The sequence below is a fragment of the Dermacentor variabilis genome, chromosome 3 (genome assembly GCF_050947875.1).
Source record: "Dermacentor variabilis isolate Ectoservices chromosome 3, ASM5094787v1, whole genome shotgun sequence".
Classification (NCBI taxonomy): domain Eukaryota; kingdom Metazoa; phylum Arthropoda; class Arachnida; order Ixodida; family Ixodidae; genus Dermacentor; species Dermacentor variabilis.
Genome location: NC_134570.1, coordinates 122933055 through 122959786, shown reverse-complemented (window position 1 = coordinate 122959786; position 26732 = coordinate 122933055). Strand labels below are relative to the sequence as shown.

The window sequence follows — 26732 nt, the reverse complement described above, 5'->3', positions numbered from 1 at the left end:
AAAATATTTGCGAAATATTTTAAGCAAAATATACATGTCCCTACATTTACATCTATCTCCTAGACAATCGCTCTCCGGACGATCTCAGAACTACGGCGCACGCTCTAAATAACACGGCCGCGACGAGAAGACAGACGATTAGAATGGCTGCATTGGTGTGCGAAAAAAAAATTTCGTGGAAACGTTTTATCAAAAACGCACCTCCGTCATCAAAAGCAGCAGCGCCTCCATCCGAGAGATTTGGAACATCGACGACCTTGAGGGCGCAGCTAATGCGTATGGATTCGCGTTAGAAGACGTACAACTCAATGATGTTCGAGGCGCCAGAGCTGTTCACCACCTCTGCGAGTCGTTCAACCGACTACGCACGTGCGGATTCGAAAGCCGCATACCTTTTGTGGCACGGTGTTGTGACCGGAATCTCGACGTTAAGAAATATGTTTTTTTTTTTTGCGACGGGTTAAAATATATTCTTTTAAAGAGCTATCACGATAAGTTTATTGAAACCCCTTGCCATCGGTAAAGGCGCATTGACAGTCCGTACGTTGCTTGTGCGCGCGGGCGTCCTCGTCGTGCCCTCGGCGAAGAGCGCGCTCATGCCAGGGCCTTCTTCTGCGCTCCCTGGCATGCGGTGCTGATGTTGCCGTTCCGGCGGCCGGACGACTGCAGGCCGCGCAGGTACGCACGCATACTGCGCGTCCTCTCGTGACCCCGCATGTGCGACGCGCTGGGGCGCGTGCACTCGGACTGCCAGTCGTCGCACTCCACGTCGAACAGGGCGACGGCCAGGTTCAGGCGCCGGTACTCGAACGCCAGCGAACACATCTGCTCGACGTTCGACGGGAGAGAAATTTCACGTTTTCCACAAGGTGCAGTCGAGGTTGTAGCGTGACGTGCTCGAAGCCTGCTAACTTTATTTAATTTTTTTTCCCGCTATACAAAGAGGCCGCTACGTTTCCGTTTCTATTGTGGAGAGTTACAATGTAGAAATAAACATCTTAATTTGGGAGAAATATCACAAAGAGGTAGCCAAAATGCCAGACTGCAATAGACGTAGTAAAACCTGATTAGCTCAGGTAGGCTAGGCTAATATTTGCTGCCGCCCCGTATCAAAGGGAAGACCGTTAGGAATAATAATAATAATAATAATAATAATAATAATAATAATAATAATAATAATAATAATAATAATAATCCTCAATCGCCACAGAGGACGCTATGCTACACTTAACATAAAAGCCAGTGACTTTACCTTAGATAAGCCCCCTAATATAAAATCAAGCAATGTCAAGTGCGTATGTGTGTCAGGGCAAGGACAGTGTCACTCACACTGCTGCGCAATATGGAAAGAGGGCGCTAAGTTTCAGTTGCATATTACAGAGGGCGCTAGGTTGCGCCTAGCAGAAGGAGGCACTTTAAGCTCTCGCTGCACGAAAGAGCCCCCGCGAAGCTTCCACAATCCTGAGAAATTGTTCAGAAACAACGGATGTGGCAAAAAATAAAGTCTCCAGTTTCGCCGGAAAAGCGAAACAGCTTTTGCGATAGCAAATTAGTAGAGACCTATACGAAGCATGGATAGTAGCTTTATCGGTCATATAAACTTGCTTACTAACTAAATTAACAAGCACGGTGTCACACGCGCACAGGTAAACGTGAGCACATTTCACTCTATGACCGCGGGAACTCGCTGTAGAAACGCTGGAGTGAGGAGGCGCGGCAGCCGCCACGAGAGAAATGACCTTCGTGCTGCCTGTCGCTTGAATGCGAACTAGGCGCCCAAAGCACAGCGCATACGAAGCGACCAGCCCTCATCTTTGTCTACATCGCGGACCGCTTTCAAGATACAGCGCAAGCGCGGCCGCTCCGCACGAAGCAGCCGCAGGAGTAGAACGCCTCTCCTCCATCCTACCCCTCCCCGCGCTTCCTCACGCATGACGGGATATGGCACGCTTTCTCCCCGCCTTCCACCCTTGCGCATGCGAGATGAGCCGCAATTGTAGGATGACCCTCGCCAGTTTCACTCGCACATACAGCATACGGTGCGCGGTGACGGTATTATCGTGCTTGGAATCTAACACCACGGCGATGGCGATGGCAGAAATGCGCCTGGAATGTCCATATATTTACTATCGAAATAAAATAAAACGGAGATGCGGTATGTAATCAAGAACGCAAGAACATATTTGACCAATGAATTGCACATCTCAATCTAGGGCTGCAGGACCATGCTAAAAGGATTTGCTTTTCTCTTTGTAGCTGCAGCAAAAATGCTCTGCAAACTGCAGCAAGAATATCGTGTACGCGTTTGCTTCTATGTGATGGTAAACAAGGAATGTTGCGCTACTGTACCTGGACTGCTTTATTTTTTTCTTTTTGCTCTAAGTATTCCGTATATACCACTGTTCCTTTTTGCTACAATTTCATAATAAAGAGAGTAAATTTATAAAATATAACTTTCAGTGCACCATTTCCAGAACATCACGTTTAAAATTCACGTTTTGCGAACATTTACTATTTCGTAGAAATTCTCGCACCGCCTCTTTAACCCATTTTAGTGGGATGACGCTCCGAACTAAAAAAAAAAGTTGTGAGAAAGCAAAATTGCGGCCACTCGCCTTCCATTGCATCGTGTCAGCGGTGTCGTACGTGGCCATGAGATCAGGAATCTGCCACGAGAACGCCGTGTGCTGCGTCTTGTCGATGGCCTGGTTGGCGAAGAAGTCTGGTTTTTCGCTGCACACCTGAAAATGAGGAGCACGTAATGCTCAAGACGCGAAGAAGCGTACGGTATGTAGTATAGGACGGTTGAAACGGCACCACTTTTGGGCCGATTGATATAAGGATAACCATTAGGAACCGGGACCAGTGCGCACTAATTTGGAGAGGGAAGTAATAGCCAGGATATAACGTCCGTGTCCCATGCATTGGGGGCACATTAACGATTTCCTGGTGGTCAAAATTATTCCGGAGTCCTCCACAGCAGCGCGCCTCATAATCAAATAGCGGTTTTGGCACGTAAAACCACTGAATTCATTCATTCATTCATTCAAGACATTTGATCTAGGCTGACGCTGAATGCCTTATTTTGTCATCAAATGTCATCATGTCATCAAATGAAATGCTTACCTGTGGCACACGCAACGCTTATAAGTTGTCTCTTTCGCAGCTCTACATTGTTGTGTTTCGTCCCGCAGTTCATGATCCGGACGATGGGCAAGGATTTCAGTGTGGGGCTTTTCACGATCGTATATTGCCTGTTCGTTAAATTCGATCGGCTCACTCTACGCAACCAACGCTATCCGAACTACACGTTTTGGTCACCAATTCAGTGCAAGAGAAAGGGATTAGAAATAACTTATTTTCTACCAACGTTAGCTAAGATCACACTATAGTAAGCTCGCGATAACTTACAGCACACGCGTATTACGCATAAAAAAGGTCTCTGCAGAGTCAGTCCCAGTGAGGTAAAGAGTAGTACAGGCCATTGCATCGCCAGGGCAAAGAAGAGGATGCGTCGCAGTAACGCCTGTCATCTCTCAGATTTCGGAGAGCCGACACATGAGTGGAGATGAGTGGTCAGAAGTTGGCATGAGTCGCTTTCAGTTCGGTAGCGAGCCCGGGAAAACACAGGGGCCACGAACCTTCTGTGGGCTCGGCAGGCCCGGCTGTTTATGGACTACACCTTGCGGAATACATTATCATCATTATTAATATGAATACTATTAAGGTCACCATGGTAATAACACGGCCTTATTTCTTCTGCATATAATTAGCCCGCTCGTCAGCACAGGGCTAGGAAGCGCTTTATAAAGGTGCATGCGGGCGCCGTGTCACAGGTCGAATATAGGTGGGCCCTAATCAAAAGCAAATATGTCTACAGACTTCAGGTAACATGCAGAAAGAGCGCCAAAGACGAGCCGGAAGACAAAACAGGACGATGCGCTGGCTATCAACTTCCGGTTGTCAGGGTGAGACTACAGGCCGTCCCTTGTCTTCTCGCTAACAATTGTTCCTTCAATGGTAAACAAAACAAAAAAGTGCGGGCTACTATCCCGTGTAGCAGCCCTTGAATATAGTGAAATTAGCTTCTTTTTGTTATGGCAAATATGAAAGAAGAGTTTATTTTTTCGCGAGGGGGGGGGGGCTACGTTTCATTGTTTATTTCACCTAGAAATAAATATCCCAGCAATATTGAACGTATTCGTCCGCCCGGTTCAATAAGCTACTCGGCATTGTTTTTTGCCAGGTTTGTGTGAATTTTCGCTTGTGAAGAGGTGACGCCACGAGTCCACGTCTCTGTAGCAGCTCTAACCGCGAGCTGAGCATACGATATTGCATAGATTTCGCTCATTTTTTTTTCCAGAATGAACCATGCTATCAAATGTATCAACAGTTTCATTTAACGACACAGACCAACAAGAGCGGTTAGCGCAACGTTTTATTTTAAACTTGTCACGATATAGAGGCGCCGCCAGCTGTAGATATCTTTTTCATATAGACATCCAAATGGTGGGTTGTTTGCGGGACGTCTGTAGACTCATTGTCAATTCAATGGGCTGTCCATAGACGTTGCATAGAGGTTATAAAGGTAAATATTGACACGTGTACTTGTTTATCGAACGACCGCGTTTCATACTCTAACAAATGTTATCGCTTAGCGCAGGACGCGCCTGCAGCATGTATCGGAAGTTTCTGGAATGTTATCGATGGTTCTATCCGATGTTTGTTTGTCGCCAAACCTTGTGTAATCTGTCTGCACGTATGCGTGACGGGAATGGTGTAGAACTTTCTGGAAGACACGCGGGCACCAGCGATTAATCTGGGAACGTTCGATGGCTCATGTATAAAAGCTGACACCCTTGACCCGCCGAGGAGATATTTCGACGATCGCCGACTGTGTTCGGCGCTGTCGTTGTGTTTTCAGTGTAGCCTGTTTTTGTGGGCACAGGTTCGCCCAATCAGTTAGTTTCGTCAGTCACACTATTGCTACCGTGTTTTTTACCGCCGCTAGTGTATACGTGACAATATGTACAGGCAACAGCAAAAGTTTACGGGATGCGGTTTCCCCTTCAAATGTGAATTCCTGCACTGTTAAGGCATGACACTTCGTATTTAATGAATCACTGCGTAGGTTGCGAAGGCTACTAAATGCTGGAACATTTAATTCGAGGCTGTCTGACCTCGCTTCGTGAGAATTCAGGTTCTTGGCAGATCCTGCGTCCTGTAAACTTTTGCTGTTGACTGTACATACCTTTTTTATAGATTATACTCTGAAACGACAATCAGATCACATCGAAGAAGCTGGCAGTAAGCTTTTTTACTCGCACAGATGCTTGACTGAGAGAGGTCGTGCCACTCACGGCTCCGGAAGACGACACTGACATGGCGTCCTTGACGCAATCGACCCCGACGAGGAACTCCTTCTTGGGCCGGTACCAGCGAGCGCACAGCGTGAACGAGACGGCCAGGGACGTTCGCTGCACCCAGGGGAACGTCCTCACGTAGGCCACCGCGTTGGCCTGCCGCGAAAAAAGAAGAGAAAAAAAAAAAAACGACTTGACGATCACAGACACCATCCTGTAGTCGTCAAACAAATTATTATTGACGTCTACATATCGGCTTAGAAAAAATCGTTTCTTTGTGCTTTGCGGCCCAGGAAAATGCCACAAAACGATAAATGCTATTACAGTGTTTACGATAACTCAATTCTGACCTGTAAATAATAATGATTCTACAGACGTAACTTGGGCCAAACATTAATAAAAATATCAAAATGTCACGTAGCTGGACAGAACCAAGGTAATGTTGTTTACTGTCGCTTGGAGATACTCAGATTATTTTTTTTTTGCTTTCCGCCAAATTACATTATTAGTCTTAATTAATTATACATGTTCTCAAATATTTTAATTCGATGAAAATTGTCAATGAGAAAATTACAGACCAGCCGTGATTGCTCAGTGGCTATGGTGTTGGGCTGCTGAGCACGAGGTCACGGGATCGAATCCCGGCCACGGCGGCCGCATTTCGATGGGAGCGAAATGCGAAAGGACCCGTGTACTTAGATTTAGGTGCACGTTAAAGAACACCAGGTGGTCGAACTTTCCGGAGTCCTACACTACGGCGTTCCTCATAATCACCAAGTGCTTTTAGCACGTAAAAGCCAATTAATTTTTAAGTGGTTACTGCAATAAATTATATTTTTATTAGTTAATTGTACTTCTAACCGGTTACTTTTTTTCTGTAACACGTACAAGTCTGCATCACAGACACTGGCGAAAGTGTTTTATCTATGGCCTAAATTGTTTGGTGTGAGTTTTCTTAAGGCGCAGAGCACCTGGTCCTTCTATCCTTCTAACGTCGCAGCTGAACATCTCATGAATGCGGTCGTCAATGTATACAAAAGATAATAGGCACGAAAGAAAGCTGATTCACACAGACGTTGGCTACGGTACTCGAGTACGGTGAGACAAATAGCTTTTATCTGACCCCGTATCGGTGCATACTAAATAGAAAATAAAACATGCGATGGCGCGTTGTCGATACAACCATAGAGTCAGATTAAAATTAGCATGTTATGAAATTCAACGCCGCGTAATGAAAAATACAGGCATAGTAATACTGAAAAAAGCATAACGAAGAGCAGACGAAAGAAGTGAAGAGTAAAAAAAAAAAGGTCGCAGTTTCGCCCAAAATTCTAAGCATCAATTGCGATAGCAAATTAGTGGATAGTTATACGAAGCAAGGATAGTAGTTTTATCGGCCGCATAAACTTGTAAACATAGGCATACTAACTAATTTAACAAGCATGGTGTCACGCACGCACAAGCAAACATGAACACATATCACTCGATGACAGCGGAAGCTCGCAGTCAAAACTCTTCAGTGAGGAAACGCGGCAGCAGCAGCGAGCTAATCGACCTTCGTGCTGCCGCTCGCATCAACACGAACGAAGTCGCGAGAACTGGGCAGCGCGGACTCTGTACCCATGGCAGATGGCTTTCAAGATACAGCGACCCGGACAGGCGCGCGTGGCCGCCCGAAATAGAACGCCCCCCCCCCCCCCCCCGCCATCCCCCTAAGCTTTGCGTGCGTCGGCAGGCGACGCACTTCCTACCCGCTTTACTCCGTTACGTGCGCGAAATAGAGTCGCGTTCGCCGGTTCACCCTCCCAAGCCTTCATTCGCACATATAGGATAAGGCGCGCAGCGACGGTTTTGAAGCCTTTTGTATATCTCCAATGAAAACGACTACTGTGTCAGTGCTCCTTCTGTTGTACTCGGGAAAAAAGAACTTGATTATCTCAGGGCAAACGTGTGTATCGAATCAGCTAAGTAGGGCGGGAGATGAGCAAGATTGTACTGAGTGATGTGAAAAAGAGGGGAAGAAAAGAGAGAAATGTTTTTTTCACCTTTTTTCACCTTTTGCTTTTATTCCTTTCTTCTTTTGGTTTCAACGCTTCTGATGACTGTTGACTGGACCAAGGAAATATTTTTGGGTGGTCCTCCGCACTAGCAGCCCCCCCCCTCTCCCTGTGTACATAAAAGCCCTGTTTTCCATGAATAAAATTCAGTTAAGTCCGGCGTTCGTGTTGTCTTTCTCTTCTCGTCCGTGTTCACTTGTGCGCTGGAACGATGTTTCATAATGCTAATCACAACCAACTGGCCCAGCTGTCCATACTTAACGGTTTTATCGCCCTTCGAATTTATACGGAGCCTCAGGCCGACGCCGAAAGCAGGAATGCGCCTAGAATGTTCATATATTTGCTATCGCAATAATAATGAAAACAATAAACAAATAAAAAGTGCCTGCGGCCCCCACATTCACAAAGGGCGGGATCCGACGTCACCACAGAAAGCGGGCCTCCAAACTACCCTCTAATTGTGGCTCCGATAATCTGTTTTTCATTTATTTAAAGTTATGTCGAACTATCTAAGCAAATCGACCCGTCGTACGTACGAAAGAAAGGTCTTTCGAAAGAAAGGTAAGTAGAAATAAAAAACCTATCTGCATCCCAACATGGTAAGCAAAATAAAAACACTGCCGTAGCCTTTTACAAACTCTTTACTGTACGGACACTCCAAACCCTCCCTTCGCGCTGTCGCCGTCGTGCTGCCACAGTAATGACGGCGCATGCGCATCCAGCAGAGGCACAAGTTTGTGTTCCTGCTGAGCAGCTGAATGCGCCTCGAGTGTCCATATATGAAATGCTATCGCAATAAAAATCTGCGAAAGGAATACAACTAAATTTATGCTGGGAAAAATCATTTGGCAAAGGTGAAAAATGACAGACTGGACTCTAGCTCAGCAACAAGCCATTCGTGACTAAACCAAGTATCTTTCGAAGGAATTTCGGCTTACCATTCCCATAATATGGTCGTTGTTTTCAATCTCGTACGGCGCAGGCCCATTGGTCTTGCAGCCGTCGTAATCGCTCTCGGTGACGTGAGTTCTGGCTATGAGGGCGCTGATTGTGAAGGACCTATCGAGCCGGAGGAACGTCGGAAGGAAAAAAGAAGTATCACTGTCATTCCTTGCTCACCACCATGTACTGTGAAGGACCAGAAGAAAAATCAATTCATTAGGTGAAACGATTTCAATGTCATCATTTGAGGTCCCATCAAGCGCGATTAAAGTATCTCAATGCGACATTATAGGCAGTGCTAGGATACTTCGCTCACGAACCGTCGTGGAGTGTCTTTGAACCACGGAGACAACCTCATGGTGGAGGAGTGGTGCTGCGATCCACTTTCCTGGATCGAGATGTGTTCAGTGAAGTAATGCTTAAGGACCGATTGTAAACGGATTAACGAGAAATGCGGATCCGAAAATACACGTGCACAAACACACCACATATAGGACGAGTGCCACTTGTAGACGCGCAGTGTTGTTGTCACTGCTTTTTCTGCACTATTGTTTTAGTTCTTTGCTTAGGAGCTCACTTGCACAGGATAAAGTCTTGCTTTGTATGTTAGCTTGGCCAGCATCAGCGATGCCTTTTCTTCGCGGTATCGCAAAGAGCGTTCACAGCCGATTTTATTTTCTTAACGTGATCGGCGAACTAGGCTTCATACTTTAGCAGCCGCCACTGTGAAAGCTAAGGCGACTGTTCGCACTGCCTGCACTTTCAACAAAAAATAACGCGTCCCATGTTGTAGCGTTATTCGACGTTGCACTGGCTCTATAGGAGTAATATCTTCAAGACTTACTACCCACACAGTGCAACAGTTATGAAGTGCTTCAGAACGAAACCAGTACACTGATAATTTCTTTTATCGTCGCACTATTTGCGCAGATTTCTTCACAACTTTCCTCCCTGAACATGAAACAGAGTAATGTTTTCACGGTCTGTCGCGAAGACGTGCTACATCAGCTACCATGGTTATAAGTGGCGCTGGCTGACACTCCTGGAGTGAGATCGTGCACACAAATTTACAAAGAAATGTGGACCTCGGAACAGCCGCCAGCGTAGCAAAATTGCTAGTGCAACGCGTAGGTTGTGGGTTCGGCGCCCACCAGCGGCAAGTTGTTTTAGAGCGCCCGTTTCCGCGTTTCGCGTCGCCGTCAGCCTCGCCATAACCAAGGTCATCATTCGCGCGCTGCTCTAGCTGCGCGCGCTCCTGCTGCCATCTCTCGCGCGCGGCGCGAGTCTTGCTCTCTCATTGTCTTCCAAAGTCGGATCACGTGTTCTCGCCCATCCTCACAACCCTTCTCCGCGCAGCGCCGTCGCGATGACTTTCGCCGTTACCGTCCACTCCGCCCTCGCCGTACCTCCTTCCGCTGTCGTGACACTGCCGCGGTGCTGGCGGCGGGCGCTCTATGCCGCCTCGCGCGTGATTCATGGCTCTCCGCTCCTCCGTCTCCGCGTCCTGTGGCTGTACGGCTCTCATACCGTGTCTCTCACATCCCCGTTTGCGGGGCGCGTTCCTCAGTGGGAATTGTCGCCTCTGACAGTGCTTGCGTCTGGCTTCCCTTCTCCCGCCTCTACTCTTGCCTTATACCTCTCCTTATCTTGCGCAGTGCCGTTGCAGTGACTGGAAAGGCAGTTATAGCGTTTCGTCCCCTTGCTTCTGCTTCTCACCCCAACATTGTGCGGCCCCGTTGAGGCTTGTCTGTGAGTGTGCGACCTCTGCTCAATCCCCCTCTCCGCGGCGGTGACCCAATATAACATGGCGCGATGTCGCGTCGCCGGAGCGCGGACTCGATAGCGGCGGGTCGCGGTGTGTGCAGCCCAATCCGTAACGCAGAACCAGCTCTGTACGGCATTGCGTGTTCTGTATTCGGTTGCCTGTTGTTGAAATAAGGCAGCAGCTGCGCTCGGAGATCGCATTACCGAGAAGCGCAATCGTCGACCAATTTTTTTTCGTTTACTTTTCATTTCCCTTTATCTAGTCCTTGCTGCACACTTCAATTACAACTATGAATAACTTCCCCTGTGCTTTCCTTGGCTTCATTATAAGTTGGCGTCATACGGTTGTGAATAACAAAACACTAGCTACTCGATTCTTCATTCTGTCGTAAAGACGGGAGGACAGCCTACCGGACGTTCTTCTGAAGCGCCTTGAAAAGTTGGTCGTTAGTGGCCATCCGTAAGTGAACGCCCAGTAGGATGTAGGCGTCGGGCTGCGCTTCCGACGTGCGTTCGGACGACACCGCCTGGCGAATCGCCTCCTGGATCTTTGCGAACAGCTGCAGGGAAGAACAGCCGCCAGAGGAGACATAGCAAGGTAGGTGTCATGCACTCGCGTCCGTTGGAATCACGGAAAAACAATACTGAAATCAGTGATTTGGAAGCGATTCAATTTGGTAGACGCGCAGAGGAAGTGGAAGAACAAATTTCCGAACGAGTCTTCCAATTATCGTTCGAAGCCACAAGTGCATCCAGGAAATGCTTGATTAACTTTTTGAGATTGGGAGCCTTGACAAAATTTTTATATTACTTCAGTCGAAAAAGCCGAAGTCACTGAACTTTGCTTCTGATAACATACCTGGATGTTGCAGACTGGTTTGGGAAGCTCGGCCATATATTGCACGACAATGATACACAGGACGTGAAGTAAGCTAGCTTATGCGTCAAAATACTTGCAGCACACCCTTGAGGTTTACCTTGAGGACGGTGAAAACTCGGCCAACTATATTAGAAGCTGCAGTGTCGTTGAGCCCAATCTCCAGGTCTAGAACTGCGTAGTGGTAGATGTTGTGCTCGATCCAGTAGTATTTCATCCTCTCCTGGGCTTTCTGTCTCACGAGGTCGGTTCTCGCCTGAAACAGTTTTCTGAAACGACAAGTGAAATAATATTTAGAAAGTGTCGTTCGCACTCGTAATATCGCATGGCAGAGCACAATTTAGATATCATCAGCAAGTGCCTGGATATTGCTAAACCATCAAGCCCTGACGTCCCGCTCTAACAAAGAGAAAAATATATAGAAGATATCTTGATATATTTGCATTTTTTTCTATTCGTAATGCGTTGTAAAAGAGATGTCCAAGTGGACACAGTTGTAGTAATGCGGTGAATCGGTTCGACCTTGGCGTTGTGAAAGATTGTGGAAAGTGATAACAGGTGAATGTAATAGCAGCCCTATGATTGATTCATCAAAGCTACAATTAACCACTTTCCCTATCTATTGCAAAAACCAGCTTCTTCCAGTGCCTTCCAGTGTGATACCAGTACGTCTTTTTTGAGACTGGATCACGCTGGGGTCGCTGGCGCTCGCTAGGACTCAATGGGACACCAGTGAGAACGCTGGATAAGAGCCCATGGGTCACACTAGATGGGACGCTGCTTCCACTGCCATGACGCTGGGCGGCGCTGGTTTGTGCTGTACAGGTGCTGGTTCTCGCTGCAGTACGCTTCGCACTGAAAACTGCGCTGGTTGTGTTTGTGTCTTGCTGGTTCCAGTACGCAAGGACAACCGCTGCTGAATATTAAGTGTTTCATACAATTTCATCGCTTGATACTAGTATTTTGGCCTAAATAACGTTATATCTTGGAATCATAAATTTTTTTCGTGTCGCAGCTTGGAATAAAGGTGGGTGAGCTGCCCTGTTTATGCACGCACATTTTACACTGAAGATCGCTTTCGGTTTTTTGCATTTTCCCTTTTGACTGGGCGCATAACTAAATTCTTGAACTAAACCACGCAAAAACGCAGAAGACGCCACCTTTTTTAGTACGTTGCACTTAACATATGACTGGGAGTTGTCGCCGTTGTCGCAGTGTTGTGGAGTGGACAAGAAATCCAGAAGTCGTTCGGACGCGCTCGAACGAACCCCGAGTTCGAAGCCTACCGCTGATTGATATTATCGCACCGATAACAAAGCTAAGGTGATTCGTGCACTTCCACTTTCCCTATTGTTCTAAAGAAAAAAGGTTCTGGTGCTCAAATACACACATTTAAGCTTTGGCCAGCTACCCGCGCCGAGATCGGTCCCCACCGAAGCTTAGGCCTAGCGTATCCGCCGAGGCCGTCTGCGGGCTGTCAGCGCGTCTGGGCTCAGGAATTAAGCCTAACAAGGATAAATCACTATATTTCAGCTTTCGCATCGGTGTTTTTAAATAAACCATTTTTTTCGTGTCTACAGTGCCAGCACAAGAAGCGATGAGTGCCGTTGTGACGCGTCATAAACACAGGTATATGTGCTGTCACCGAAGGCTGCCAGCACTAGCATGTGCTTCTCTGACGAAAGCATATATGAATAGACAGACGTGTCGATTGCAACGCATCACCGGACTAAGGAAACGTTGCATATCCTTTGCGTGAAGAACAAGAAACGGCTATCGAAATCGGCAGTAACAGCCCATACACCGTCCGAGTCGGCGGTTGATTTAGGAATTTTTTTTCTAAGTTAAAATACCTATCGCAAGTGAAAATCGATGTTGTGGCACTTCCAAGCATACTGCTGAATACGGACAGCAACTTTTTCTTTCGGGTACAGGCGTAAGTTTTAGTTGCTGGGCGATAGCGCATCCACCATGTCTGTGCGAGACGTATCTCTGTGAAACTAAAACTGCTTCTCGATGTTGACATGACAAATTATCCACCTGCGTCCATCTGCTGGCATGAGGTAGTGGTAAAGTACCGGGCTTGGGATGTGTAGGTTCGACAATTGAATCTTGGTCGAAGCATTTTTACTTTTTTTTCTTTATTGCACTAAAACGCTCTCTGTTGCTTTTTGTATTAAATATATATACGGTGGCCAGGCACTGCGTATTGAAGGCGCTAGAGCTGTTTTTCGCACCAGTACCCAGCGCCTCCCAGTATACGCCGCGCCTGCCAAGCGCCCCAGCATCCAGCGCGCGACACTGGGCCCATAATCCAGCGTGGCAGTGGACACTGGATGCTGGGTTTTGCAATAGGCAACGGCGAAGTATTTGGTTTTAACCTAAGCTTTATGTTCTTCCTTGCTGCAGCTAGCTCGCTTACATGTAACAGGCTATAGCAGCGGTTGCCTGACATAGCGCCAACCGCTTTCAAGGTACTGAGGCGGAATTTACTCGTTATATTACGTGTCATCTGTCGCCTATCACTGCCATAGGGTGCAGATGTGGTACGCATATTTCACTTTCCTCTCTGCTGTAGAGGTTTTGTGCATTGAAGGTACATACTAAAATAAATCAGCAAGCGAATGCTCCATAAGTCTTAGTTCCATAGAAATAATGAGTGTGATCCTTGTGGCTATAGATTAAAATGCAGAATCAGCAAAAAGACTGTTGAAGATGAAGCGATAGCAACGCGGTTTCGGTTGAAACGGGAACATCTTTTTTTTTTAACGAACAACGCTCCATCTATGTCGGCCGCACAAGGCGAAACAAGGTCGCCTTTACGGACCAGACTAACTTTTATAAGCTTTCTATGCTGCAGTCGCCTCTTTCAGGTCCAGCTTTCTTTGAAATTAACGAACAAGAAATCAGCTATCTGGCACCATGCATAACTGAACACCACATTTTGAACTTTTCGTACTTCGTGATGGACTATGCTCCTACGTGGGCCTACATCAATACGAGCAAGCGCACGCCGTCCCGGAATGCGTAAACCCTCGGCAATTGTGCTAAATATATTTAATGCCGTGGAAACCAGTTACGAACAGGGCCTTACTTGTTAAGACTGCTTTTATTATAGAGACGCTGCAGTGCTTGACGCGCGTAAAGAAAATGTTCAGACAGTAATGGTGCGATTTGTTTTGCAAATGAGATTAATAGACATGGCCAATTTTTCAATAGTTCCTCGGCAGTTATAATTTTACAGTGCAGTGCTCTGCGAAGAAGCACATGCGACTGTGTAGTCATCTCTTCGTTTTGCGTTTACTAAGCCTGCTTGTTTAAAACATGCAGCTCATCTACACGCTGTCAGGCGTACATTGTTTTCATTTTTGCCGCTCACCATTTTTCACCGGATTATCACTATTATCTAATTGTTGTCCACCGCAAGACGCGCCTATACTTTATCCGAAATGTCTTGAATGTTGCCTCCGATTCTACAGCAAAGAGTCCCGTCGAATTACGTTGCGCGCGCAACGCGATCAGACTTGCATATGCACGCGAGCGCCAGCTATCCCTCTGGAACATATGGCGATACACGTGTGAATAGCGGGTGGATTTTACCAGTCAGCTCGTATTTTTGCGACCGACGACTGTGCTCGCGGCGATCCTTGCGCTTTGAGCGTTACTCTACTAGCTTTTCTGGGAACCCGGGAACAGGTATATACGGCCAATAAAGAGACAAGTTATTAACTGGCGCTTTCGGCAGTGTGATTCTTCACCGTCAGTACGCAACGTTAATTGATTTAATTAATTCTGTGATTTTACGTGCCAATGCCACGATACGATTACGAGGCACGCCATAGTGTGGGGGACCAATTTCGGCCACCATGACGCGGCACTCGAGGCGCGGTACAAGAGCACTTTTCGCATTTCGCCCTCGTCGAAATGCGGCCACCGTGGCCGGGATCCGGTCCCGTGCCCTGGGGCTCAGCAGCGCAACGCCGACACCACTACGCCACCACGGCAGGATGTCATTGCAACACGCAAATATTGTGAAGCTATACGCGGGCCCCCCGCGCGTACTTGAGCGGGACGTGGATGCCGTAAGTCGTCCTGATGGACTTGGCGGCCATCTCGAGCACCGCTTGCGTGACCACGTGGCTGTCGTTGAGGAAGGTGTCGCCGCCGGGCAGCGCGTAGAAGGGCGCCAGGACCACGTCGCAGAGGCCGTCCACCGACACCGAGCCGTACTCCTCGGACCGTCCGCCCAGCACGCACACCAGCGAACGGGCGGGAAGCTGCTGGGGTCCGCCGCCGCCGCTCGGACGAAGCCCGGCTTCCGGCGGCCCCGCGATCGCTGCGTGTGTATGGCCACCTTTCGGTCGCGACTACCGACCGACGCGATCTACTCGTGCGGCGTGGGCCTCGCAGAGGAAAGAAGAGGCGAACATGTGGTCCCTAGCACCCATACTTAAGTCGTTACTCTCGTTCCTTATAATTACGAAAAGTAGCCGATTCCGGATACTGCACTGTCGTGAAAGTCCTGCTACGTTCCAGGCCCTCGGGTCGTTCACTGGTTAACAGCGGTAATATTGAGCAACGGGTTTAGCTTCCCGTCAAACCTACAGTAGTTCCTTACCTCTGAAAGCTCTGTTTAAAGTTGCTCTCCACACTAATGAGACGCATGACATTGCTATTTATTCACAGAGAGTGACGCTTAGATTCAGGTCTACGAAGGAATTGTAACGCGGGCCGCTATGCCACAGCTCTTTTTCCAGAATTGTTGCCCTTGAAAAGCTGCGGAAGGGTGTTCATTCTGCCTTTCGACACTGTTCATTTCAATGAGCCTCGCTGTAATTGCGCTAAATACGCCACTGGAAAACACGGATGACTGTCTTCTGACTGTATACACCGAAAGTGTACAACGCCCACTCCCTACCCTCTTCCCAAGAACCATCGAGTCTCCGCCTAACGCCAATTTCTGGATGCATGCGTATATTGAGCGGAAATCTCGTAGATTTGGCGTTCTCAAGAACCCAGGAATGCCCGAGTCGCTGCTTTCAGCCAATGGGCGCTGGCGTACGCAGAGTTTTGGATAGCACTGGACAGCTCAGGACGACAAATCGTTAAACCCTAGGGGAGGTATTGTGTAAGGGTCACCTAGTGGACATGTCCATTTCGTCTGCTGTTGAAGTTCTGATTGGCTGGGCTGGTCTGCACGTCCAAAGCACCCATGACACCACAGTTTGTCGAACTATAAGCGGCTTGAAACTTTAGTCCAGTATATATCCACAACTATGCGCTTTGCGTTAAGCTTGTCGCGCTGAAATATAGGCACTTTGAGGCATCAAACTAGGCATGACATAGATGATACAACCGCGTGAAACGAAACGCGCGTTTGATGCACTGGAGCAGAGTTTCTTTTTTGTATAGACCCTTTTCATGCTTACAAACAGAGTTCCCAGAAGACTTCCGGTTAAGTCCTCGGTAGTGGCATATGTTACAATAGCCTATAAACTTATAGGACCCTCCAGCTGGCACCAGTTTTGCTGCAGAGTTGGAACGTTTGACAGGTGAATTGTAGTGTTTAGTGCAACAAAAAAAGCCCCTACGTGAGCTTGATGTTCAGCGCACGTTCCTTATATCTGAAAACAACAAGAATATGTGCCTGGAGTATACTATACGACAAAATACTTCTTTTTTTCTTGGCTAACTGGACTGTCGAAAATGGCTGACCGGAAGTTCCCTGGGGTCATGAACGCACTGCTGCCACATCGCGGATGCAAAAGGTCTATATAGTTCAGAAAAGGAACAACTAATTATTTACCACACTAACAATTTCAACTCTTATATTTCCTCGTTTTTGCGTACACGAATGGACTCTCATAACGGTGAACAGCATCAATGTTTCTTTGATATGGAACGGGCTTCGGTCTTCCTGGAGTTAAGGCTTCCCTGCCGACGCTAAGCTTCATCCCGGCGTGGTGGTTGTGCGAAATTCGAATAATATATAGCATCGTCACGACAGCGAGCCTACGCCTTTAAATATCTGCCTGGTCGAAATCATTGTGTTCGTCTCAAGTTGCATGTGCGCGATGTTTCGCTGTTGCGCTCTTACAGGATTCTTGCCGTCCGCCGGTTGTGACGGAGCCCGTCGGGGTAATTGTTCCCGCGTTCGTGGCTGTCGTTGTTGCCATTGCTTTCCAGCGAAGCTTGCGCGTCGCCGCTTCGTAGAGCAGCTCTTTCTCGGGAACGAGGCCGGTGACCGCGTTGCCGTCGTCGTCCGTCTCGTTGAACCCTTCGTCCGGCTTTGCTGCGAACGTTCGAAGCCCGTGGAAATACATTCATTTCTACGTCTGATTCAAGGAACGCGGTACTCCGGATGCTCTGTTTACATCTTCCGCTTACAATTTTCTCTCAAGAAAAAAAAAAAATAAGGGCCAGGACTGGGCCTAGATGTGCTAGTTCGCGAAACGGTAACGCCGAAAAGCAGTACTCCTCAGCTGTGATGTATATGAACTAGTTGTCAATAACCTGCAGTACACGTCGTGTTTGCAAACAACGCCTTAATGTACCCACATTCCCCGACTTCAATTATATTGACCCGGGACACGAAATGTTTGAAGAAGAGGAGAAATTCGCGGAAGAGATTTCAATATCATCGTTGACCATTCACACATTGGCATAGCACGCCTGTTTCTGCAATTTAATTCACAGAATAATAAATCTAAAAGGTTTCAAATGGCAGAATTTTAATTTTTGCTGAAAAATCTACGTGGCAGTGGCAAACACCAGAATCTACGGAATAACTGAGCATTCCTTGATCATTTAAGAAAATGTGATAACTTTTCTTTCTAATTATCACATTGCATGGTCGTAATTTCAAAACTGATGTCAGTTAATAGTAAAAGCATAACTTTTTTTATTTCAGATGATATACACTGAACACAAACATCCAGAAATATGGGCTGAAGATTTGCAGCGAAATACATTGCTGTTCCAATTATGTTTCCGCACTGAGGCGAAATGCAGAAAAAAAAAATTTCAACTGAAATAGCAATGTATTTCGCAGCACATTTTGAGTATCACAATTAGCAGCACACTTAGCACAATTAGCAGAAGCAGCACAATTAGTATTCTATAGTTTCAGGCACAAACATTCTAGCAAAAGCTTGTGCGTCGTGCACTGGCTGTTTTCAATTCTGAAATGCCATGCCCGATGAAGTCCTTAACTGATAACATAATTAGTAGTGTATGTTAATAACTGTAAATAATTATCACGTCACAGCCCCTGCCAATATCAGGCGCTAACACGAAACCTGGTAATCATGTCTCGAAGTCCCTGTTTTTTAATAACTTATGAGGCAATCGGTCGCGGAAACGCGGCTTGTGTGTACACGTGCAGACATTTAAACAACAGTGCATATAGTCCCGAAAACCAGTGCAGACCCGTGGTCAAGTGCAACAGTTCCTGTGACTGTGCAAAAAAAAAAAAGGCAAAAACGCCTCGCTAGTGCTATTGATACATATGCGTTGCCAAAGGAGCAAAATCAGAGACGGTCGTACGCTGCCGAACCAATCAAGTCTCACCTGACAAGCGTTGAGACTAAGCCGAAAACAGCGACGTTTTTAGTCATAGTAATCGGTTGTACGCGCAGGTAGCCTTATGGGTGGTTTCCTTTGCCGTTCTTTAATTGGAGATGACGTCAGAGTTCCGATTATTGTGAAAGAGGAGGCGTGGACCAATAAAATTTGCCATGATAAGGGAACTTTCGTCCCTTAGTGAAGGTTCAAAATTGTACGTATTGTTAGAAAAAAAAATTCCTGCGGAAGCAAGCCTTCCATATAGCCGCGTCGCCATTACATATTTCGCAACACTATACCACACCACGGATCCAGCAGTCGCTTGACAGAATACGTACAGTGGGAACAAAAGTCCAATAGTGATTGGGCGTTGATGGAATTGTTCCGGGAGTTTGGCGGCTAAACTGTTTCACGGTCAAACATTTGGCGTTCACTGAGAAAAACCAATGATCGTTAATCAAACGCAGCGTGCAAATTGTCGTTGTTCGATATAGAGGTAACATACTCTCTATAGAGCCGATGACGGCCGCACTGGAAATCATGTCGCAGCCCGTCAGAGAGCCGATTAACGGGCCATATTGACAGCGTAGATTGAAAATGATGTCGCTGCAACTGCCCAATTTCTGCATGCGCTGCACAGTTGAATCCGCAAAGTTTCGAAACTCCGCGTTTTCACAAGATTTGCGTGTCGATTACGCAGCTTTCCTCAACCCATTCCGCAGCCATCAGCAGACGCAGCCCGACGCACTCAGACCTACCTTTGGGATCGGTCCCAGACGCGCCTCCGTAGCGCGGCTCGGAGTCGTTCTTTGCAGTACCGGCGACATCCACCCCGCTTCTCTTACTGGCCCTCCTCTCCGGTTCGGGCTCCGGCTCGGCCGTGACTTCGAATGCCGCCGCGTTGCCAGTGTTTGCTGCGAATAGTGCAGGCAGCATGCGCAATCGAGACGCTTACTCGCTGCAAGATAATGAGGCGCTTCGGCGATTCCGTACTGCAACAAAAGGCGGGAGCGCCTATACACTCTGAGGCTCTTAACTCATACACGTTACCTTATACTTAAAGGACAGGCTATCGTGGCTTGGTGGCTATGATGTTCTGCTGCCAATCAGGAGTGCAGGTTTCATTCCCGGCAGCATGTGGTCGCGCACCGTTACAGACCGCATCTAGATAGCGATCGGTTGATCCACAAGCTAAGATCGCATATCAGATGTCGATCAGCCTATTCGCTCTTGGTGCGCAGACAAAAACGACGTCTTAAATAGCTCATCAAAAAAGAAAAATCCCATAGCTGTTGCAGTGATAGGAGCCGTAAAGCTCTGTGCGACGTGCCTAAATATAGTGAAGACAACCGCTTACCGCTGACGAACACGAAAAGCGAGAATCCAACGAGGAAGAGCAGCAGCAGACCAGCGCCGGTGAAGAACGTCACAGGAGAGCACCTGCGGAGGCGGGCACGTGGGAATTGCGAACAGGGGCCGAGGGAGTCGAGTTCTTGCGCCGCCGTCGTGTAAGTCAAAATGCAGCCCACAGCAGGGACGAATTCGTCAGCAAGGTGCACACGCAGCAGAAGACAACACAACGCTCAGAAAATGGATAGAGAACGCCTCGGAACCCGTAACGCAAACGTTATGGTGTTCACAGTATAGCGGTAAAGTTAGTTTGCGTCCGCACTAAATTGAGACAAAGGAACGAATGCTGTTCATATGTTTGCGGCTGTAGCTTTTTTTTTTCTGGACGCTACGTACCTCGGGGGTGGATGAGAGCAGCTTACAAAAAGAGCAACAGAGGTGGTGGCAAGGCTGGCTGCGCTGTGAATACTTCATGACAGCTAGAATGTCCAAGGGTGGGTTGGGGGAAAGGCCTAGTCCCCAGGCCCTATTCCCTTCCCCCTTCCCCCTCCCCACTCCACATATACTTTGGATCCACCCGTGTAATACTTCACATTCGCCCGATGGAAGGGTGTAAATTACAGCCGCTCTGACTATTTTGCTTCATTACGCTTAATTTTATATTTGCAGGGACGCCAGAATATTACTGAAGAAATGTAGATGGAGTAGCCCAACATGGAATAATTAAATTTCGGAAAAGTAAAAAAGAAACTCCACCATTCGTCGAGCTGACGTCCATATATAAAGGTATGGAGCCGAAATTTGCTCCAGAACAAATTGTCAGCGATACAGACACTTTCTGCAGGAACACAAACGAATTCGCTAGTTCAATGTGCATATTTTCACACAGAGAAATATGTGGTTTGCTGCATAACGTATCGCCATATCTACGCCGCGTTACAAAACTGGGCACCTCATACAAACGCAGCTGTTTCGCCTAGAGTCTGTGTGGAGGTTATCCAATTGATTTCTCAACACTCTTGATAGCCGCCGAGCACTATTAAGAGTGACGTTCAATGTTCGCTAGTGCCGAAGCCTATGTTCGATGTCATAAGCAGTACTACCCTGCTAAACGTGACCTTAAACGCGCGCCACTAGAGACTTTGAAGTAATGGAAATCAAATGCGATTTCAACGGAAGCAAACGTATATATGCGCTCATCTTGTGGAGTTTGAGACTACAGTGATCGGTATAATAAATATAACCAGTACGCTTATTATAGTCTTTAAAGAAGGTTCAGAAAAAGAAAGTAAACTGACCGAAGCACACCGCGGTGCCACTGATAACAGCAGAAGCTGTTTTTCTAATTCAATATGCGCGCAAGTTTACCATAGTGACATAGTAATCAGAGTGACCAATCGTCAAAATTATTGATTGCAAAAGCGCTACTTCGGCTTCCGTGACCGCTGTTAACGGTGGCACCCACGTTCTGTTACGGTTGCCCCTCATATCATTTTTCCCAGTTAAACGGGCTTTCAACATACAACATATTGCTCCTATTAGATCCGGATTCGCATCATAAGCGGGTTGTTAGTCTTTATGCCCGTGGCATGAAGCAAGAATAAAGTGGTTGCCAAGCTTACGACGCTAGGATCATCGATAGGCCGGGCTAACTGCAGCTTGCGCCCACAGCCACATCCTCGGAGATTGGAATCCAAAGAGGGGGAGTTATGCACGTTTGACGAGAATAGGCAACCGTCGTAAAATCACGTGGTGAATACTTACCACGCGTCTGTTTGCGGCAGAGCAAGGGGGAGAAGAGAGGCAGTTAAGTATGTGACGGAACAAGTTTGAGATATAGCTTGACTTATATGTGCGGACACTGTACCTTTTGGTTCATCATGTACGATGGACGCTCGAGAAGTCGTGGTGTCTGAAGAAAAATGTAGGGAGAGATAATGGTGAAAAGCCAACCGCTATAAAAGGGACAAACAGCGTCGAGGCAATCAGGAGTGACGATTTAAGGAATATATCTGCGGTGGTTCGCGCTGCACACATAATTTCGATTATGTCGGTGATCGACATTGAAGTGGCTGGTCCTTGCAGAACTCGTAGGAGCAGTGTCAAAGGGCCCGGTTACCAGAGATCAGCGCACTATCACCATCAGAGTTCACCTATGATGATTGCATTGCGTACAGTAGCAGGACTGTAACAAAAATATTGACACGATATTTGCGTTTTTCTTTTTTTACGTTAAGTGAAAGTTTTCAACCTCGAAATCCACGAAAAAAAAAATGGTGGCAAGCCTCAGAGCGCCCTAAATAAGTTGCCCTAATAACTTTTCGACTAACCGGCTTTATTTCGTTTCTCAGGAGATGTACATGTGTCGTGACGTCACGTCACAGGCGGGGGTCATGTGGGAGCAGGACACCACGACGTCTGGCTCAACTTGTTGTCTGCTGTGCTGGCACTAATCGCGTGGACCACGAAGCAGCATAACGCACCGCCGAGCGAGATAGAACAATTGCCATAGCTGTGGAAGTAAAATATCTAGGGCAGTCTGAGGCTTGCCGCTGTGTTTTCTAGTGGTTGGAGGTACGGGATCTTCGTTTAACGCAAAAAAAACTATGAGAATTCTAAATTTCACGGCGGCAGTTCTTCAAGAGCTTTCGAAGTACGCAACGCGCGCTTGTCCAAGTTGAAGAAAGAAAAAAAAAGAAACCGTACAAGAGGTCACGTGTCAATGGGGACATAGTCCGGCGGCCCCATTGACACGCATCTTGCACTGTCTCCTGGAGGCCTCCTCTGAGCTTGCTCTCGTTTCCTTGTTGCCGTGCGTAACCGGTAGATTGAAACTCCATCTCCGCGTAAACGTGGCAGAAAGGCTAGTAATGTTGCAATTGGGAGCTGGCTGGTTAGACGTTGTTTTGGACAAAACCCACCATTCTGTAGCCCGAAACAGGTTGACGAAACCAATTCAGAACGGGTCGAATGTATTTCTTTTCGTTCATTTCGTTCACTTTGTGTATTTTTCTGGCGCTACAAAACAGCAGAATTATCTGAAACAGGGCACGAAGGCCATTGTACTTCCTAAAATGAAGCGACAACTGCATGAATGACAAACCAGTAGCCATCTTTACGCGCTACGGGTGGAGATGGAAATAGAGGCAATGGCGTTAGAGCACACGCAGGCAGATCACGGAGCACGCTGTCATCGCTGGGTGGTATACTTATATAACTTACCTTCAGTAGCAGTGGTAGCACTTTGTTCAGTGGTAGTAGCGTCTGTAAAATCACGTGCCTACATGTTATTCTTGGGAACGAAAAGGACACCAAGTTACGTGCAGTCATCGTGCAATCTAGGAAAATCTGGAATCTTCCTTGATACATTATGGGTGGTTAAGCTCCCAAGTAAATGCCATGTCCGCAAAGCTACACATCTGTTATTACTAACAATATACCCTCGAGTGCAAATGAAAAACATTTGAGGCATTTGTATTGAATATGAATGTTAAACGTTTTGTAGGATGGCGACGGCCACGTTTATTATTCTGTCAAACGTGAGCGTACTTCATTACACTGCTGCCAGCATAAATATATCAGAGCTGAAACGTTTTACGCCACGTCGGATATACTGACGCTGTCCTGACAGTGGTTAGCGGGAAGGAATAACTGAATTTTAGTTAATTTGGTGACGTCTTCTTTATGTTTGCTCCCTCACGATGTTTTTCACCCTGTCAGAAGCGTGTAAAGAACTCCTGTAGCCCGTCGTCCCTGCTGGCTCATAAGAGCTGGAGGCCACTGCAAGCGGCATCAGTATACATGCAGTACCTGGATACCTGACACCATAATGCAGGACTGAAAGGACGCATGTTTGCCATCTAGCAATACCTAATATGTTTTCTTTTTGTAGCAAGCAACCACGCACTTAATCCGAGGTAAATGCCATCAGACACAACCTTTCTACTCTTTCATATGAAAAACGAGCTTTTAAATACCTAGCTCGCTAGATCGACAGATGACAGCCAGGAAGACGTAGTCATCGCTACGGTGACTACGAAGGCTTGCTCTCAAAGTGGCTACATGCAGGCAACGCGAGCAGCAAATGTTGAAAGCATCTACGTTTTCTGTAACCGTTACGTGTCGTGACGCCTGTGAAAACGAACACGTTATGGACTGAGAAACTTTTGCACTGTTCAGTGAAGGAGAAAAATTAGTCCGCATATGTGAGCAGGTTTGCCGTATCCCTGTGTCATTGACATTGCCAGTTTATTTCTTTTTATCTCGTTGGAAAATTTCACAGCTTTTTGTTATTATGTTTATGTCAACATTGGTTTTCTTCCTTTGGTTACATTTTCCTAGAAGCCATCTTTTCTTCAGCTAAGTTTGTCACCCAGATGAAAAGATGAGCGATTTGGTACGTACTCATGGTGTAGCGTACAGCGTGAAGCACATACAAGGACAGCATAATATGCTTGCGTACATCATCAAACATGGCGACGCACGCGTAAGCCAAGTGTCGATAGCTCTCACCGAGAAGGAGGCGAGTTCTCTAGGCATCTTTTGCAGATGTGCCAGGAGCTACGTTGTTTATTTTTTCCTGGGATGTTTGATGTAGTGTGTGACTGGCATTCATACTGTTTTTTTTCCTTTCCGTAGATAATGCCTATTCCATTTGAGCAATAAAATTCAGTGGCGAGCCAGCGCTTGTGGTGTCCGCTCCTCTATCGCCCTAGTAATTCTTACACCACCCTCTTCACCATAAATTTGCCGCACTCTTTTGTGTTTTTGCTTTCCCAGGAGGTCCCATCTACGGCTCTTGAAGTTTGATACCGATTGTGCTGCTCATGTTATTGTATGTGGCGTTCACAATGCAAATTTAATCCAATAAAACCTATGTCGTGACTCTCATCGTCTATTGCTGCGGTTTCGCCAGTGCTCCTTAAAGTGTTTCGTGTGGCGAGCTTAGAGGAACAAGAAAGAAAACAAAATATATTTTAGCCAGGTTAGTAAATTACCTTTATCAATACCTGAAATGCTGCTCTTGCCGCGTGAAGATACTTAGTACGCCAGGAAAGAAAGAAAAAGAAAAAAAAACAAGAAAGACTGGAGGCGACGCTTTCTTGGAATTTCCGTGCCAGCTTGCCGTGACTTGACGGATTTTCGCTAAAAATAGACTATACACATCGTATTCCTAAAGAGACAAAGACTGAACATGGGAGGTTTCAGGAGCATTTACGAGAAGCAAAACAGTCGAAATGCAACGAAATGCAACGAAATGCAACGAAATGCAACGAAATGTTTTGAAATGCATGACGTCGACGCCCTGTGGCAATTCTGTGTGAAATTAAAAAAGAAAAAAAAAGGCCCATTGACTATTATTTTCCCTACCGATAAGCAACCCATTGCGGCGAACTCTAAGACATTAGCGTTCTCAAAGAATGCTTTATTAATATAAACTGATTCATCGCTTCTTTTTAGTGAACGTTTCGCGGTACCGTGACGACGCCAAGGTTCTCGCAGCAGCTATGAGTATATAGATTCGTCAAGAATGGGAGGTTGCGCGACCACAGAACGTTCGCGGAAAAGGTAGCTCACAGCTTACCCATGGTGACTCTCAGTGCCCGATCGACAAGCTGCGAGATGAACTGGGCCGGGCGAACGTTGGTGCCAATGTTGAACGCGTAGCCTGCCGAGCTGCAGCCCACGAGACCGTTGTGGACTGTTTCTTCTTCTTCTCTCGAGCTCTTCTTTTTTTGTGTGTCGCACGCGTGCTCAGCGCATCGGAGAAAAAGAAGACTGCATCAGGTTGGTTGATTAACCTTTATGCCTTTACCCCCTTTTGATATTTCACGAAATGCATTATTCAATCAAACCAGTGTGGCCAATCCCCCCTGAGGGTACGAGCCATGCTTGCGACGACGACGACGACGACGACAACAACAACAACAACAACAACAACGACAACAACAACAACAACATCGCTCGCTTCGCGCCTTTCGTGCTGCCCACGACAGAGCTTCGCGTTGTGCTTGGTTCCCAGATAGGGTTCGGGTGGCAGTTTAAATACAGCGCGGCTCCAGTTTCTGCGGCGATAATTGCACTCTCACGCTAGCAGAATGCATGCGGAGGAAAAATGACAAGCTCATGAGTTCGAATTTGGGAGCAAGACCCCAACAAGCAAACACGCATTATAACAAGCTTGATAACGTCGTGTGAATTGCGCTGGTTGTCACAAAAGTAAGAATTGTAAGTTGACACGGAAGGTTGCTTTTTAGCGTCCTGTCCATTCCTTATCGGCACAGAATTTGTAATTTCATATTACTCGCGTTCCTTTTCCACGTCATACAAAAGTTTCACACAGATGGCTCTTTACATGGATAATGGTTGTAGAGATTGATTTGCTGTGATGTCTGTCTAAAGAATGTGTTCGTACAAGTCGCCCGCCTCTGCCATAATGCAGTATTGGCACCTTTTCAGCACGTCCGCTGTAGCTTTTTCATGACGCAAGACGGTATCTCGCTGTAGGCTTCAGCAGTCTCTGCCTTTAGCGCTTCTGATGTAGTTTTAGGTTTGCGGTACACTAGGTCTTTCACATGTCCCCGCAAGAAGAAGTCAAGAGGTGTCAAGTCCGGTGACTTTGCAGGCCATGCCACTGGCCCATGTCGCCCGACCCACTGGCGTTTAAAGGCTTCGTCAAGCCAGGCTCGGGCAAGGCTGCTGCTGCGAGCTGGTGCACCGTCGTGCTGACACCAAACTCGCTTTAAAAAATACAAGAGGAAGATCACAGCGAAAATCTTCGACTGGGCCTTCCAATATGTCGTTCACGTACCGCTG

General features: G+C 47.0%; 1 protein-coding gene across 1 annotated transcript; it reads right to left on the bottom strand.

The window, feature by feature from the left end:
* Positions 1-479: 479 nt before the first annotated feature.
* Positions 480-19502, bottom strand: LOC142574725 (uncharacterized). Its single transcript, XM_075683750.1, has 9 exons — positions 19325-19502; positions 17101-17295; positions 15066-15339; positions 11104-11272; positions 10538-10686; positions 8359-8479; positions 5361-5519; positions 2616-2741; positions 480-825 (listed from the first exon to the last, which is right to left on the bottom strand). Exons 1-9 carry the CDS (start codon positions 19500-19502, stop codon positions 595-597), a joined length of 1602 nt encoding a protein of 533 aa, XP_075539865.1. The 3' UTR covers positions 480-594.
* Between the last annotated feature and the right edge of the window lie 7230 nt (positions 19503-26732).

Excerpts from the sequence above, each read along its gene's own strand:
- LOC142574725 (XM_075683750.1), bottom strand. The coding sequence starts at position 19,502 with ATGCTGCCTGCACTATTCGCAGCAAACACTGGCAACGCGGCGGCATTC. Across the intron at positions 8,480-10,537 it reads GCGCTTCAGAAGAACGTCCG|GTCCTTCACAATCAGCGCCC; the intron begins GTAGGCTGTCCT and ends CCGGCTCGATAG. Across the intron at positions 826-2,615 it reads CTGACACGATGCAATGGAAG|ATGTGTTCGCTGGCGTTCGA; the intron begins GCGAGTGGCCGC and ends AACGTCGAGCAG.